This window comes from Crotalus tigris, unplaced genomic scaffold (assembly GCF_016545835.1).
Source record: "Crotalus tigris isolate CLP2741 ecotype Arizona unplaced genomic scaffold, ASM1654583v1 scf7180000019753.2282721675:598951, whole genome shotgun sequence".
Lineage (NCBI taxonomy): Eukaryota > Metazoa > Chordata > Lepidosauria > Squamata > Viperidae > Crotalus > Crotalus tigris.
In genome coordinates this window covers 58,588-76,190 of record NW_024097693.1, presented here as the reverse complement: position 1 = coordinate 76,190, position 17,603 = coordinate 58,588, and the positions used below count along the sequence as shown (strand labels likewise).

At 41.4% G+C, this 17,603-nt stretch overlaps 1 protein-coding gene across 2 annotated transcripts; it reads left to right on the top strand.

The window, feature by feature from the left end:
- The first annotated feature begins 3,818 nt into the window (after positions 1-3,818).
- Positions 3,819-16,356, top strand: LOC120317628 (phospholipase A2 inhibitor subunit gamma B-like). Of its 2 annotated transcripts, XM_039364358.1 has the most exons (5): positions 3,839-4,217; positions 8,346-8,459; positions 12,062-12,211; positions 12,858-12,983; positions 14,950-16,356. In XM_039364358.1, the coding sequence occupies exons 1-5, from the start codon at positions 4,169-4,171 to the stop codon at positions 15,204-15,206; spliced, it is 696 nt and encodes a 231-aa protein (XP_039220292.1). In that variant the 5' UTR covers positions 3,839-4,168; the 3' UTR covers positions 15,207-16,356. The 2 variants fall into 2 exon arrangements, with proteins under 2 accessions (XP_039220293.1, XP_039220292.1); XM_039364359.1 differs by lacking the exon at positions 12,858-12,983 and having other exon boundaries at positions 3,819-4,217.
- The last annotated feature ends 1,247 nt before the right edge of the window (positions 16,357-17,603 follow it).

The following is a 17,603-nucleotide window of genomic DNA, read 5'->3' as shown; positions in this document are numbered from 1 at the left end:
AAGAAGAAGAAGAAGAAGAAGAAGAAGAAGAAGAAGAAGAAGAAGAAGAAGAAGGGGGAGGAGGAGGAGGAAGAGGACGAGGAGGAGGAGGAGGAGAAAAAGAAGAAGAGGAAGAAGAAGAAGAAGAAGAGGAAGAAGAAGATGTTGGAAGATACCTTGGAGGTCATCTAGTCCAACCCCCTGCTTAGGCAGGAAATCCTACACCTTTTCAGACAAATGATTGTCCAATCTCTTCTTAAAAACTTCCAGTGTTGGAGCACCCACAACTTCCAAAGGCAAATCTTTCCACTGGTTAATTTGTTCTCACTGCTAGGACATTTCTCCTTAGTTCTAGGTTGGTTATCTCCTGAATTAGTTTGCACCCATTCTCCTGCCTGCAGGTGTTTTGGACAATTGGTTGACCCTCCTCTTCACTGTGGCAGCCCCCTCCAGTATTGGGTTGATGATCCCAATCCTGTTTTCAAAGCTGGATGCATTTATAAGGTGACCAACCGTCCTCATTTAGGGAGGACAGTCCTCCTTTTATAAGTTCTGTCCTCCCTCAAAAAGTGTCCTCCTACATGTCCTCCTTTTTGATATTTGAAGACTAATCTGCAGGGCTTTTTTTTTTCCTCATAGAATGCTCAGAACGGCGTTCAGGCACCTTTTTTTGATGGTTTTTTTCCAACTTTTGCATGAACTGTGCTACTCCCACTATTGGCTTTCGAAAGCCAATAGGAATTGCTGCTGAGCGCGCCAAAACACCTGGCCGGCAAACTTTGCACATGCAAGTTGTCTGTATTATTGTTGCAATGAATAAAATGTTTCTTTTATTTACGATATTTTTTTCTTCAATTTATTTGTGTTCTCCTTTTCACTGCAAAAAAGTTCGTCACTTTAGTTCCTACTACAGCTTTTGGCACTTTCCACAAGCAAGTCCAACCCTCCCTATGCTTCCATTTTTGCATGAAGGAGAGTCCATTTCATGCTTCCTATAACTTTGAAGCATGGATTATGTAGTTCTGAGGATGAGCTTAGAGCTGTTGGGCCAAGGATGTCCTATTCTATAGTGGGCACATTTTGAGAAGATTGGCAAACCAATTGCATTTTCAGGTGAGCAATTGCTTTAAGTGGCTTGATCTAGAGATGCGTTAAGCAGTAGCATTTTCTGACAGATAGACATGAAACAGCAAAAAAAAATTGATGGAAGTCATCAAAATCAATGAAAAAAAAGAGGCGTTAGCATCTTCCTCATTTTGTTGTTCTTTTTAACTAAAATCAAGTGTTTCCTCTCCCTTCCCATCCAATATGCTATTTTGAAATTCTGCAGGATTGGCAGATCTGCTGTTTTGTCTTTTCATCGGCAGAATTAAAGCAAGGCTTAAGAGGCTCCTGCAGCACTTAAAATGATTAAGAATATTTATGGGTAACATAATGTTTCCTGCCCTTGCCGGTCCTGTTCTATAATTCCCATTTGTGCCAAGCAGAAAAAAAATCCGATCCTTTTATATAGGTGATCCTCAACTTACGACCACAACTGAGACCAACATTTCTGTTGCTAAGCGAGACGCTTATTGAGTGAGTTTTGCTCCGTTTTACGACCTTTCTTGCCACAGTTGTAAAGTGAATCACTGCAGGTGTTGGGTTAGTAGCACGGTTGTTAAGTGAATCTGGCTTCCCCATTGACTTGGCTTATCAGAAGGTCACAAAAGGGGATCACGTGACCCCGGGACACTGCGACCGTCATAAATGTGAGTCAGTTGTCAAGCATCCAGATGTAAATCACGTGACCACGGGGATGCTACAATGTGACTGAAGTGAATGGTAAGTAACTGAAAGAGAATTTCTAATACTCCTTCCTTCTCCTGTTTTTCCCCCAACAACAACCTTGTGAGGTGGGCTGAGAGGGAGTGACTGGCCCAAAGTCACCCGGCTGGCTTTCAGGTTAAGGCAGGACTAGAACTCAGAGTCTCCTGGTGATTGGCCCAAAGATTTCATGCCTAAAGTGGGAAGACAACTCAGTGTCTTGGCCTGCCTGGGTCTGGGTCTGGCCCTGCTAGCACTGATTAACAGTAAAAGGGTTTCTGAAGCAAAAATCTCAGATCATAGGATTTGCTCACCGAGGACCAGTCACTTGGAGTCAGAATTTGCTTGAATAGGCCTCTCCAGAGCATCCAGTCTCTTGACACAGCAACCTGTCACTGCATCGTTGTTTGTTTTTGAAAAGATATTTTAAGAAAAGCTTTAGATCAGAGAATTTGAAATTTCAAGAGAACAAGCAATGGTTTGGTATGATGTAGGATTTTTATTATTTCTGAAGTGTAGAATCCTGTATTCCACGAAACTCTACCATAGTTCGTTTGGACTCATCTATGTGACAAATGAAGTAAACCCTAGTTGACAAAACTGTGTTTAGAGTCACCTTTTGTTCTTAATGAATATCTTGTGAAGAGTGGGTTCTGAATTATCCACAGAAAGAATGCTTATAGAGCCAATTCCTTTGAGGGAATTGAAATTTGCACAATCATCATTTCTTATTGCGGTGGAAAAAAACCCTTGCTATAGTCTCTTTCACTTCCTCATATGATCCAGGAGGCCTGCCAAAATCCATTTCTCCATTGCTAACAGTAATTGAATACAGTTTTATCTGTATTTTGTAAGACTAACATCAGCTTGGTTTTTTGTCTATTTTAAAAATCCCTTTTTCCCCAAAATCCTTTATAGATGTAGATATAGATACAGACACAGATACAGAGACAGAGATAGAGATAGAGAGATAGAGAGATAGAGAGATAGAGATAGAGATATAGATATATAGATATAGATAGATAGAGATAGAGATAGAAATAGACATAGACATAGGCACAGGCAGAAACAGAGATAGAGATAGAGACAGAGATATAAATAGAATAGAATAGAAAATTGAATAGAATAGAATAGAATAGAATAGAATAGAATAGAATAGAAAAGAAAATGGAATGGAATGGAATGGAACGGAACGGAACGGAACAGAACAGAACAGAACAGAACAGAACGGAATGGAATAGAATAGAAAATGGAATGGAATGGAATGCAATAGAATAGAATAATCTGGTTATTTTATCCAGTTTGTTGTTAATATTAATATTTTAATTTTAAAGCTTAATGATTTAATATTTCTAACTTAAGCCATCTAGTTTCTTGATAGTGAGATGCAATGGATGGAAACTCATCAAGGAAAGAAGCAACCTGGAACTAAGGAGAAACTTCCTGACAGTGAGAACAATTAACCAGTGGAACAACCTGCCTCCAGAAGTGGTGAATGCTCCAACACTGGAGGTTTTTAAGAAGAGACTGGACAGCCATTTGTCTGAAATGGTATAGGGTTTCCTGCTTGAGCAGGGGGTTGGATTCAATGACCTCCAAGGTCCCTTCCAACTTTATTATTATTATTAGGATGCCACAACGGTCATAAGTATGAAAAGTGGTCCTAAGTCACTTTTCCAGTGATGTTGTAAGTTTGAACAGTCCCTAAGTGAACTGTTGTAAGCCGAGGACTATCTGTACCACACTCAACAATCATGGCTCTCCCCTGCCAATGTATTTTCAAGTGGGAGCTGTGATCCTTGAAAACCTCAGCTCAAGAGTCTTTGTTAGGGTTTAAGGAACTGCCAATCACTTGCTTGGATTTTACGGCAAGAGAAAGAACGCAGCCATGCCAGCTTTGCTCTGAAAATGGGGAGGATTGATGTCCCGGCTGCACACATTTTAAGTTACGATGACGCAGTTTAAATTTTCAGCAGCAGTTCAACCGCGCTTAATAAAAGCAGTCTGTTTTTTTCTTCTGGAGGAGAGAATTGGAAACTTTTCATTGGCACGGAGCAAAATATGTAAAAAATGGCGATTTTTAATATTTTATTGGCTTCGTCCACAAGTAAGTTTGTTTTTCAAATAACCTGACATTTGGACAGCAAAACAGGAAAGAAATAGATGTAGTTTCCTGTAAAGGATTCCTATTGTTCTCTCTTTTTTTCTTTTTTTTTGCCTCCTTCCAGAAAACCACTTTTATTTCTTAAACCCGCCTCCTTTTTCAGGAAGTGATGGTTTTGGACAGTTATTAAAAATGCTTCCTCGGCTTTGGGCAAAGTAAGAGAATTACCTATATTCAGGATCTCCAGGTCCACTTTGAACAAAGCACCAGTCAGCCGTCATGGAGACTTCACTGCCCGTCTTCCTTCTTGCCCTATTGGTTATTAGAGGTAAGTAGGCAAGAATGATAAATATTTTAAGTGAATGGCTCCCATACTTTCACTGCTTCTGCAAATTCGTAGCATGTTTTTCCAAGAAAATTTGTGGCACGCACAAGAAGGAGAAAGAAAGAAAGAAAGGAAGGAAGGAAGAAAGAAAGAAAAAAGAAAGAAAGAAAGAAAGAAAGAAAGAAAGAAAGAAAGAAAGAAAGAAAGAAAGAAAGAAAGAAAGAAAGAAAACTCTATTTGGCATATTGAAAGGGAAGTCTTTTTTGGCCAGTGTTTTTCAAACTTAGGAAGTTTTAAATTGTGAAGACTTCAACTACCAGAATGCCCTAAAGCAGACCTTTGTGAGATTCTGCACAGGATCAGTAGATGGTAATACCATCTGCTACTGGATCAGAATATGGCTGCAAACTGCTTCAAAATATAAATCGGGTGATCTGATCTAGCTTTTATAATCCCACATTGGTAAATGGATGGCAATCTCTGGATGCAAAGAACTGAATCTCTGTTAAATATTAAAGCCTTAAAATTAAATCTTAATATTAAAATTAAAAATTAAAACCTTTTCCTGGATTTTCGGGATGCAACAGTTGAAAATTTGAACATGATCAAAATTTAGCAAGAATACTTGGCCAGCTACTACAGAGTTTGGCAAGATATTTATTCTCGCTCTCTTCCTCTCTTTCTCTCTGTCTCTGTCTCTTTCACACACACACATACACACACATACACACACACACACACACACTCAAATGTATGTACATACGTACAGAGGGAGGGAGGAATTTGAAGCTAGCCAAAAAATGCAAGAAGAAACCTTTTCCTTCTTTCTCTATTTGAGTCTTCTTAACCACTGCTGCAAACTCATTCTTTTTGGTTTAGCTTTTTTTGTAACTTTAATTTCTTTTTATATTTATAATTGTTTGGATATTTGGATATTTTATCTCCCAGTAAGTCAGTCAGAGTCATCTCAAACAATAAGATGGGCAGCAAATTGTTGCTGTTGTTGTTGTTATTGTTGTTGTTATTATTATTATTATTATTATTATTATTATTATTATTATTGATCATTGCACAGTCAGCCAGATGTTCAGACTGGATTTGGCATTTTGTCTACCTATCGAGTCCTTACCCAGGACCTGGGATAGGCAGATATGGATGTTGGATGGTATTACAGATCTTGTCACAGGATGGAAGCAGTTCCCAGTAAGGCCGCCTTTTGCAATTGACTAATAGCGAATTTGTCAATGCCAATGGTGTTCAAGTGGTGCTCCAGTTGTTTTGGGATTGCACCCAAGGAGCCTATTACTATTGGTACTACCCTTGCTTGCTTTTGCCACAGTCTTTCTATTTCTATTTGTAGGTCTTTGTATTTTGTTATCTTCTCCAGTTCTTTCTCTTCTATTCTGCTATCTCCAGGCACTGCCACATCCACTATCCAGACTTTTTTGTCTTTCTTATCGACAATTGTTAAGTCTGGGGTGTTATGTTGCAGGTGCTTGTCTGTTTGAATTCTGAAGTCCCAGAGCAGTTTAATTTTATCATTTTCTATGACTTTCTCTATTTTATGATCCCACCAGTTCTTGCTTACAGGCAAATGATATTTCTATTATTATTATTATTATTATTATTATTATTATTATTATTATTATTATTATTATTATTATTATTATTGATCATCGCACAGTCAGCCAGATGTTCAGACTGGATTTGGCATTTTGTCTACCTATCAAGTCCTTACCAAGGACCTGGGATAGGCAGATGTGGATGTTTGATAGTATTACAGATCTTGTCGCAGGATGGAAGCAGTTCCTAGTAAGGCCACCTTTTGTAATTGACTAATAGCAAATTTGTCAATGCCAACGGTGTTCAAGTGGTGCTCCTGTTGTTTTGGGATTGCACCCAAGACACCTATTATTATTGGTACTACCCTTGCTTGCTTTTGCCACCGTCTTTCTATTTCTATTTATAGGTCTTTGTATTTTGTTATCTTCTCCAGTTCTTTCTCGTCTATTCTGCTGTCTCCAGGCACTGCCATGTCCACTATCCAGACTTTTTTGTCTTTCTTATTGACAATTGTTAAGTCTGGGGTGTATTATTATTATTATTATTATTACCGCAGTCAATTTGAATATCTGGCTGACTGTGTAATGAACCATGATAATATTAGGTAATGCCAGTACTAGTAGATCCCTTGGGTGCAATCCAAAAACATCTGGAGCACCACTGGCATTGATAAAATCCCCATCAATCAATAGCAAAAGGCAGCTTTACTGGTAACAGCTTGCATCCTGTGTTGATACCTTTAATGCCATCAAACAACAACCTCTCCTGTCCCAGGTCATTGGGAAGGACTTGATAGGTGGATAAAAATGGCAAATCCAGTCTGAACATTTGGCTGACTGTTCTTTGAACCATAATAATCATAATCATAATCATAATCATAATCAATGAACCATCTGTAACAGTTTGATTTCACATATGGTTTTATTTGCATCCTGGACATGTTTGGAAGTCCAGGCCAGGGGTAGGCAACCTTGGCTCTTTTATGACTCTTGGACTTCAATTCCCAGAATAAAAGCTGACTCAGGAATTCTGGGAGTTGAAGTCCATGAGTCATAAAAGAGCCAAGGTTGCCTACCCCTGGGCTAGGCTATGTTGTACCTTTGGTGACACAGTGGTTAGAATGCAGGCAAACTCTGCCCACAGCCTGGAGTTTGATCCTGATGGGGCTCAAGGTTGACTCAGCCTTCCATCCTTCTGAGGTTGGTAAAATGAGGACCCAGATTGTTGGGGCAAGAGGCTGACTCTGTAAATCGCTTAGAGAGGGCTGTGAAGCACTGTGAAGCAAGATATAAGTCTAAGAACTATTGCTATTTCTCTTTCCTTCCTTCCTTCCTTCCTTCCTTCCTTCCTTCCTTCCTTCCTTCCTTCCTTCCTTCCTTCCTTCCTTCCTACCTACCTACCTTTCTTTCACAGTGCTTAGCATGCAGCATTGCAGGCTAATTCTGCAAACTGCCAGCAGTTCGATTCTGACTGGCCCAAGGTTGAGTCGGTCTTCCATCCTTCCGAGGTCAGTCAAATGAGGACCCAGATTGTTGGGGGCAAGAGGCTGACTCTGTAAACTGCTTAGAGAGGGGCTGTAAAGCACCGTGAAGTGGGATATAAGTCTAAGAGCTATTGCTATTTCTCTTTCCTTCTTTCCTTTCCTGCCTTCCTTCCTTCCTTCCTTCCTTCCTTCCTTCCTTCCTTCCTTCCTTCCTTCCTTCCTTCCCTTCCTTCCTTCCTTCTTTCCTTCCTCCCTCCCTCCCTCCCTCCCTCCCTTCCTCGCTCTTTCCTTCGCAGTGCTTAGAATGCAGCATTGCAGGCTAATTCTGCAAACTGCCAGCAGTTCGATCCTGAAGGACCCAAGGTTGAGTCGGCCTTCCACCCTTCCGAGGATCCAGATTGTTGGGGGCAAGAGGCTGACTCTGTCAACCGCTTAGAGAGGGCTGTGAAGCAGCATGGAGAAATATGTAACTAAGCACTATTGCTATATTTTAGTGCACCACTTCCTTAAACTAGCTTCACAGACCTAGCCTGTTGTTAAGGAATCTGGAAGCTGTACATCTGGAAGGTGCCATGGTTGAGAAAAAGCTTCTAATCCAGTGGTTCTCAACCTGTGGGTTGGGACCCCATTTGGGGTCGAATGACCATTTCACGGGGGTCGCCAAACAATGCAGTCCGCCATTTTTTCCCCCTTTTCCTTAACTGTGCTACTCCCTTTTATTCTCTCTTGAACAGAGTCTAATTCTATTGGCTTTCAAAAGCCAATAGGAATTGTCCAGGCTGTCTCTGCCCTGCTGAGCCCACCAAAAAATCCCATTCTGCAAACGGTGCTGCACCAGTTGAGTAGTCCTCCACTTACGACCGGTTGAGTAGTCCTTGACTTAAGACTGGTTGGGGGTTGCGGCATTAAAAAGGTTGAGAACTACTGTTCTAATCCCTTCCACATGGACTGTCAAATATTATTTTTTCCTTCTTACCATCTCAGTTGATTATGAGTGAAATCTTGTTGTGACCTTGGTCTTAAACTGGGCAAAAGAAAGGATCCAGAAGTAAATTTGTTGTCCTTTTTTCTTGTTGATACTACAGGATTGTCCCTGGAATGTGAAGAATGCATAGGAATAGATGATTGTTCTGGGGATAAGTTGCCATGTGGTTTGGGGAAAGACAAATGCAGTGTTACTAATATGGCTCTCCCAATAGGTAAGTACAACAAGATGTGTTAATTTTATTTATTTATTATTTTGCCTTTATTACTTTAAAAATAACTTGGGGCAGCGAAAAATACCTAATATTCTTTCTGACTCCTATTTCTTCACAAAAACCACACTGTGAAGTGGGTTGGGCTGGGACAGAATGATTGGCCCAAAGTCACCCAGCCAGCTTTCATGGCTAAGGCAGGACTAGAACTCACCATTTCCTGGTGATTGGCCGAAAGTCACCCAGTCAGCTTTGATGGCTAAAGCAGGATTAGAACTCATTTTCTCCTGGAGATTGTCCCAAAGTCACCCAGCTGGCTTTCATGGCTAAAGTGGGATTAGAATTCATGGCCTCCCAGCTAAGGCGTGGCACCTTCACCCCTAACTCATCTGTAGTATACATCAAAAATGAGGATCCCAAGAAATCAAACAGGTTCCTGGCAAACCTAGCAGACAACTTTGTCTCCCAAAAAGTAGAGAAGGGAACTAGGGGATTAGCCATTTTGGATCTAATTCTCACTAACAGAGATGAAATGATAGACAGTGTTGAAGCCATAGGAACCCTGGGAGGAAGTGATCATGCAATATTAGAATTCAACATTATAGAAGCACAACCAATAGAACACAGTCAAACTAGAGTCTTGGACCTCAAGAGAGCTAATTTCAATAAACTTAGAGAGGGCTTGGGAAGGATTCCATGGATGAGAATCCTCAAGGGGAAAACAACTCAAGAAGCTTGGGAAATTTTGAAAAATGAGATAATAAAAGCACAGTCTAGCACAATACCAACAAAGAGGAAAAATAACAGCTCTCAAAAGAAACCAGCATGGCTGCATAAAGAACTCTCTGACAAATTGAAAGATAAAAAGGACAAGTATAGAAAGTGGAAAGAGGGGAACATAACTAAGTCAGAATATCAGCAAATAGCCCGAGCCTGCAAAGATGAAGTGAAGAAAGCCAAGGCTCAAAATGAACTAAGGCTTGCGACCAAAGTCAAAAATAACAAAAAAAGCTTCTTTCAACATGTAAAAAACAAGAAAAAAGTGAAGGAAATGATTGGTCCATTAGTGGGTGGAAGTGGCAAGAAGGTGACAAGCAACAGGGAGAAAGCAGAACTATTTAACTCATTTTTTGCATCTGTCTTTACACAAAGGGAAAAAACAGACCAACCTATCAAAAATAGTGCCATAAAAAACAAAACAGAAACACAAGTTAAGATAGGCAAGAAAATGGTTAGGGAGCACCTGTCCAGCCTAGATGAGTTCAAATTGCCAGGACCAGATGGATTACACCCCAGAGTTCTCAAGGAACTGGCAGATGTGATATCGGAGCCACTGAACTATATTTTTCAAAGATCCTGGAACACAGGGGAACTACCAGAGGACTGGAAAAGAGCTGATGTAGTTCCCATCCTCAAAAAAGGAAAAAAAATGGATCCAGGAAATTACAGACCTATCAGCCTGACCTCAATACCTGGGAAGATCCTGGAAAAGATAATCAAACAACGAATCAACGAACACCTAGAGGCAAACAAAGTCATTACTAAAAGCCAACATGGGTTTGTCAAAAATAGATCATGCCAGACAAATCTTATTGCATTCTTTGACCAAGTGACAAAATTAGTGGATCAGAGGAATGCTGTGGACATAATTTACTTGGACTTCAGTAAGGCATTTGATAAAGTAGATCACAACCTACTACTTGACAAGATAGAAAAATGTGGGGTAGACAGAACCACCACCAGATGGATCCGTAGCTGGCTGACCGGCCGTACTCAGCGAGTGGTCCTCAATGGAACTGCATCTATATGGAGGGAAGTGTGTAGTGGGGTGCCCCAGGGCTCTGTTCTGGGCCCAGTACTCTTCAACATCTTCATCAACGATTTGGATGAAGGGATAGATGGGGAACTCATCAAATTTGCAGATGACACCAAGCTGGCAGGAATAGCCAACACTCCAGAAGACAGGCTTCAGATACAGAAGGATCTGGACAGACTTGAACACTGGGCACTAACTAACAAAATGAAATTCAATGGTGAAAAAAGCAAGGTTCTACATTTAGGCAAGAAAAACCAAATGCACAAGTACAGCATAGGTGGCACCATGCTCAATAGTAGTAACTGTGAGAGGGACCTCGGAGTCCTAGTAGACAATCACCTAAATATGAGCCAGCAGTGTGCTGCAGCTGCCAAAAAGGCCAACACAGTGCTAGGCTGCATTAACAGAGGGATAGAATCAAGATCACGTGAAGTATTAATACCACTCTTTAATGCCTTGGTAAGGCCACACTTGGAATACTGCATCCAGTTTTGGTCACCACGATGTAAAAAAGATGTTGAGACTCTAGAAAGAGTACAGAGAAGAGCAACAAAGATGATTAGGGGACTGGAGGCTAAAACATATAAGGAACGGTTGCTAGAATTGGGTATGTCTAGTTTAACGAAGAGAAGGACAAGGGGGGACATGATAGCAGTATTCCAATATCTCAGGGGCTGCCATAAAGAAGAGGGAATTAAGCTATTTTCCAAAGCACCTGAAGGCAGGACAAGAAGCAACGGGTGGAAACTAATCAAGGAGAGAAGCAACCTAGAACTAAGGAGAAACTTCCTGACAGTGAGAACAATTAATCAGTGGAACAGCTTGCCTCCAGAAGCAGTAAATGCTCCAACACTGGAAGTTTTTAAGAAGAGACTGGACAGCCATTTGTCCGAAATGGTGTAGGGTTTCCTGCCCGAGCAGGGGGTTGGACTAGATGACCTCCAAGGTCCCTTCCAACTTTACTATTATTATTATTATTATTATAAATAGGCAAGGCCAGGACACATTTTTTCCTTTATCCTGACTGTTACTCACATTACATCAATTAAAGATACTTTTTATTTATTTATTTATTATTATTATTATTATTACTATTGTTATTATTAATAATAATAAAGTTGGACGGGACCTTGGAGGTCATCTAGTCCAACCCCCTGATCAGGTAGTAAACCCTATACCATTTCGGACAAATGGCTGTCCAGTCTCTTCTTAAAAACTTCCAGTGTTGGACCATTCGCCGCTTTTGGAGCCAGGTTGTTCCACTGGTTAATTGTTCTGTCAGGAAGTTTCTCCTTAGTTCTAGGTGGCTTCTCTCCTTGATTAGTTTCCATCCGTTGCTTCTTGTCCTGCCTTCAGGCACTTTGGAGAATAGCTTGACTCCCTCCTTTTTTCCAAGGCCTTCCTCTACTTCAGGGGTCTTCAAACTTGGCAAGTCTAAGACTTGTGGACTTCAACTCCCAGAATTCCTCAGCTAGCTGGCTGGCTGGCTGGCTGAGGAATTCTGGGAGTTGAAGTCCACAAGTCTTAAACTTGCCAAGTTTGAAGACCCCTGTCTACTTACTCACTTTGGATTGAATTCTGAAGGGAGAAATCTCTGGTGGAAGGACTAAGTGCTCCTCACTGGAGGAAACCCCACTGGATTCATCCAACACATTGGTTGGCTTTTGACAATGGGAAAGAATACCAACTAAGTTGCTTCTGACCTCAAATGTGCTTCCCACTGACTCTGCAATGCCTGTCATGGTTTGTTGTGGTGCTAATGCAGTTTCTCTCTTTTCATTTCCCCCAGGACTATCCGTGACTATAAAATCCTGCGTCTCATCCGACGTCTGTGACAAAGGCGTTCAAGTCATTAATCTGGGCCAGAGAAAACATCTTATTGCCCACTTGAGATGCTGTGAAGGAGATGGATGTAGAGACATCCCTCCAAGTATATCAGGTATGTCTTCTCACTCAGATTTCCCTGTCTTGTTCTCCCCTTCGGATGTGTTGAGACAGCAACTCATATCATGACTGGGTAGGAAGGTTGGTGGAAATCTTAAGTGAGAGGCAGACACCTTGCATTCCAGAATAACAGAATAACAGAGTTGGCAGGGACTTTGGAGGTCTTCTAGTCCAACCCCCTGCTCAGGCGGGAAGCCCTATACAATTTCAGACAAATGATTGTCCAATCTCTTCTTAAAAACTTCCAGCGTTTATACATTTACAACTTCTGGAGGCAAATTGTTCCATTGGTTAATTGTTTTAACTGTCAGGAAATTTCTCCTTCGTTCTAGGTTGCTTCTCCCCTTGATTAGTTTCCATTCATTGCTTCTTGTCCTGCCTTCAGGTGCTTTGGAGAATAGCCTGACTCCCTCTTCTTTGAGGCAGCCCCTGAGATACTGGACGACTGCTATCATGTCACCCCTCGTCCTTCTCTTCATTAGACTAGACATACCCAATTCCAGCAACCGTTCCTTATATATTTTAGCCTCCAATCCCCTAATCATCTTTGTTGCCAAGATTGGAGACCCCTGCCCTAAAGTCCTTTTCATTGGGAATATATTTGTTTCTCATCCCATCTGATTGTTCTTTCTTTTCTATAGAATTGCCCAAGAAGGCCACAGAAAATGGGAAGCAGTGCCCAGCATGCCTTGCAATTCAGGGAACGTGTGATGAAAAAGTTATTGATTGCAGTGAAGATGAGCTGTATTGTGCTGGAGGACTAATAGGTAATTAGCTACTTAGGTCAACCTTCCTCAAATTACATTAACCTGATTTTGGATGACAACTCCCATCGATCAAAAGGGACAGAGCTTACCTCAAGATTTCCAAGGAAGTCTCCATGAGGACGTCTGTTTTGGAGGCCTCCAGGTTGGGCTCATACGTTGGGCAAAGCCATGGTTGGTTGGTTGGTTTTGGGGTGGCTTTTTGGAACTTTCAAGTCAGTCTTTTTGTGGACTGCATAAAAGTGGCATGTTATAAGCTATATTCCCCCCAAACTGTAGGAGTAATAATGAAATTCCTGCCTCCCTCCCTGGATTTTGACAACAATATCTCCACATTCTCCTCCAGCCTTCTTGAGAACATCCAGCATAATTCTTTCTAGGTTTCTATCCTACTTACTTGAATCTAATTTCTTCATCATCTCTGTTTCACTGCAATAAGTGCAGACAAAAATACCTTCCTAGTGTTTCACACCACAACTGCCCTACTTTTTCAACCTGAAGGGCTAAAGTTGGGGAATTATGGGCATTGCAGTCCAACCAACCAGGAGCATCTCAGGTTGGTTGGTTCTGCCATGAAAAGTACTGGGGGAAAAAGGAATGGCTTTCAGTTCAACCTGTTCCACTGATCAATTGTTCTTACTATAAGGAGAAATTTCCTGACAGTGAGAACAATTAATGAGTGGAATGACTTGCCTTCAGAAGTTGTGAGTGCTCCATCACTGGAGGTTTTTAAGAGAGGATGGACAGCCAATTATCCGGAATGATACAGGGTCTCCTGCTTGAGCAGGGAGTTGGACTAGAACAGTGGTTCTCAACCTTTTTAATGCCGTGACCCCCAACTGGTCATAAGTCGAGGACTACTCAAGTGGTGCAGCACCGTTTGCAGAATGGGACTTTTGGCGGGCTCAGCAGGGCAGAGACAGCCTGGACAATTCCTATTGGCTTTTGAAAGCCAATAGAATTAGACTCTATTCAAGAGAGTCTATTCTATTGGCTTTCAAAAGCCAATAGAATAACAGGGAGTAGCACAGCTAAGGAAAAAGGGGGAAAAAATGGCGGACTGTGTTGTTTGGCGACCCCTGTGAAATGATCGTTCGACCCCAAATGGGGTCCCGACTCACAGGTTGAGAACCACTGGACTAGAACAAGGCTTTTCAACCTTTTCACCCATTGTACCACTTTTAGAATATGGCAATATCCAAGTACCACCTGTCGCCTAGCAAGATGTCAAAAACTTGACCAAAAAAAGAGGAAAAAAGTGATAAAGTACAGGTAGTCCTCGACTTACAACAGTTTGCTAAGTGACTGTTCAAAGTTACAATGGCATTGAAAAAAGTGCCCCCCAAGTCACAGCTGAGCAAGACACCTGCCTGCCAGCCCGGCGGCGCTCTTCCTCCTGTCCGAGGTTATCATTGTTGTGAGCATTTCTCTTGAGGATTGGCAGCAGAGGTGGGGGGGTGTTTGGTTTTTATTCCCCCCATCTGCTGGGTGGTTGCAGCAGGTTTTGGTCACTTCACATCACCCTGAGACACTGTGACCGTCATAAATGTGAATCACTTGCCAAACATTTAAATGTAAATCACAAGACTCTGGAGATGCTGCAACATTCCAGCTAATCGGTGCTTCTTCTGGGCTCAGCAGAAGCACCAGGATCAGCGCCGAGCTCCAGCTGGAGCCTGGCGCTGATCCTGGCACTTCCACTGAGCCCTGACAGCCCTGCAGCTCCAGCCATCTCTCACTCAGGCTTGTGTGGCGCTGTCACCGGTTCAGCTCATTCCCCTCTCCCACTACCACTTTTCTAGGATGGTCGCGTATCACCTGCCAGGTGCCAATGTATCACAGGTGGTACCTGTACCACTGGTTGAAAAGCCCTGGACTAGAAAACCGTCAATGTTCCTTCCATCTCTGTTATACTGCAGTACTGTAATTGATCCAATCTTGGCACTGATCCCTTTCATTTTCTCCACAGTTACATCTACTCTGGAGTTCAGTTTGAAGGGATGTGCAAACAAAGCTTTCTGTGATAGTTTGGTTGCATATGAAGCCATGGCTCCTGAGAACAATGGACATCACGCTATCCAATGCACATCAAACTCGTCAATTCACCAGGAGGAGTTCTCAAACTTTACTAGAATTGGAAAGTCCTCTGGGGTGGTTAATACCAATCCCAGATGGTTTGGACTCTTCATCACTATTTTTTCTGGCTTGATTTTTTTCCAAGTGTAAAGATTTCATTATAGGAGAAAAGCCAAGCTGGTCTATGGTATTCTGAAATCTGGAATCTGGTGACACTTTTTCAGCGAAAAAAGTTCATTAAAAGCAATAGTTTTTGTGAGCTGTAGCTTACCGTACATCCGATGTATGCTTCATTAGATGCTTTAAATCATCAGATCACCTAAAGATTCAGTGATCCAGCTTGCTTCCAGCTTCTGTATCTTCTACAATCATAGATATTTCAAAGGGAAATCAGTCAAAGTTCATTATTCAGAGGCTCAGAGCACTTGACTTAGTGTTTCTGATGTCCATTAGAGTCCTCTAACAATAGAGGACAGGCCAATAAGCTGTAATGCTGTCACAAAGTCTAATGGTGAGAATTAATGTTCAACTGTGGTTCTCATTCATGATCAGATGGGTGGACAGTCTTCCCTTCCCTTCAGCACCAGCCAAGACAGTTTTTCTTCTTCTTGGCTCTAGAAACAAACTCAAAGGTTGCAATTAGTAGCATTGATTAGGAAGAAAGAGGATAGTTACCACCCAAGAACTCCAGCAAGGGTTTGATTTTCATGTAAAGCTTCTTTATAACAATTTATTCCAATGCCAACATCTTTTCCCATTTTTTAGGGGAAAAGGAAGAGAAAGGAAGAGAAACAGGGTTGAAAGCTTCATTTTTCCAGAAAAACGTACCTGCTTATAATTTTGAGAACCGTCAGCCCCCATATGGGTCTAACCTCATGCCTATCAGATGTTTTTTATTAGAACCTATTGTAGTATAAAATAATGAAGGAAATAAAGATGGAAATCGTGATCAGAAAGGAAAGGGGAAGGAAGGTTAAAAAAAAAGGAATGACTTCCAATTCTTTTTAGTGCAGTACAATACAAAATGCAGTTGTCATCTCAACTTTTTGCTTTATATTTCTTCTAGATGCAAGCCATTAACAACATTAGTCTTCGAAACCGAAGGTCAAAGTTCTATTTTTTTTTCATTTCGAGCATAAAGTTCAGAAGTGGCTTCCAGGTGGAAACAAACTGGATAAGTTCTTCTCTTTCATTAAAACAGCTTTGACACCCCCATCATTTTTTCTACCCATTTTTCCTTGTGGTGATTGATGTATGTTTTGTAGCCATTCTCAATAAAAGCGGTCAGTCTTCCTGTTGAGATGCTCCTTTGTCTACTTGGTTGGGACTGAGAATTATTGTCATTTTTCTTACATAATAATTTGAGCAGAAAAAGGAATCCTCTTCTGAAGGGGGGGGGGCAGACTATTATTCTCAGATAAGTTGTCTGGTGATTGCATCTTCACAGGCTACTGAGGGACCTAATTCTTCTCTTCAGCCCTTTATTGATGGAGTTTAATTCCATTTGCAAACAGATGTTATGGGGTTGGGAAAGGGAGGGCTCCATTCTGTGGTAGCCGTATTTGTTTTTATAAAGGAGAAATGGCCTTCGTCTAGCATCACTGTGCAGTGGTTGCTAAAGCTCTTACACATTTTGTATATAAAATATTATAATTATCCCAGACAATACCTTTTTCAATTTGTCTAAAAGACCCTCCTTCTTTTCAAATTTCTGACGATGGAGAGAAGTTTAAGCTGATGCGTGGGTCAGCTAAAGGCCTAGACCAGTGGTTCTCAACCTTTTTAATGCCGTGACCCTCAACCGGTCATAAGTCGAGGACTACTCAACCGGTCGTAAGTCGAGGACTACTCAACTGGTGCAGCACCGTTTGCAGAATGAGACTTTTGGCGGGCTCAGCAGGGCAGAGACAGCCTGAACAATTCCTATTGGCTTTTGAAAGCCAATAGAATTAGACTCTATTCAAGAGAGTCTATTCTATTGGCTTTCAAAAGCCAATAGAATAAAAGGGAGTAGCACAGCTAAGGAAAAGGGGAAAAAAATGGCAGACTGCATTGTTTGGCGACCCCTGTGAAATGGTCGTTCGACCCCAAATGGGGTCGTTTGACCCACAGGTTGAGAACCACTGGCCTAGACTATTGAAAGAGCTGAGAATCCAGATGTTTGGGTCAGCTAAAGACATAGACTATTGAAAGAACTGGGAATCTAGATGTTTGGGTCAGCTAAAGACATAGACTATTGAAAGAATTGGGAATCTAGATGTTTGGGTCAGCTAAATACATAGATTATTAAAAGAACTGGGAATCCAGCACCATCTCTCCTTGCACAGCCAATGCTGAAGAAGTCAGAAATTGTAATTCAGTAACACCAGAACACCAGATGTTCAAATTGTTGAACAATTTACTTATAAAACCACAACTAACCAAACCACGGCATGGTATATTATACATCATATTCATTTACTGTAGTTATCTCTCATACACACAGGCAAATTCCAGTTGATTTCTTCTAGCAAAGGCTATTTTTCAGCCATATGAAATCAGCACACA

Coding starts and splice junctions, on each gene's coding strand:
- LOC120317628 (XM_039364358.1), top strand. CDS start 4,169: ATGGAGACTTCACTGCCCGTCTTCCTTCTTGCCCTATTGGTTATTAGA. Junction 8,460..12,061: donor TAATATGGCTCTCCCAATAG/GTAAGTACAACA, acceptor CATTTCCCCCAG/GACTATCCGTGACTATAAAA. Junction 12,212..12,857: donor CATCCCTCCAAGTATATCAG/GTATGTCTTCTC, acceptor TCTTTTCTATAG/AATTGCCCAAGAAGGCCACA.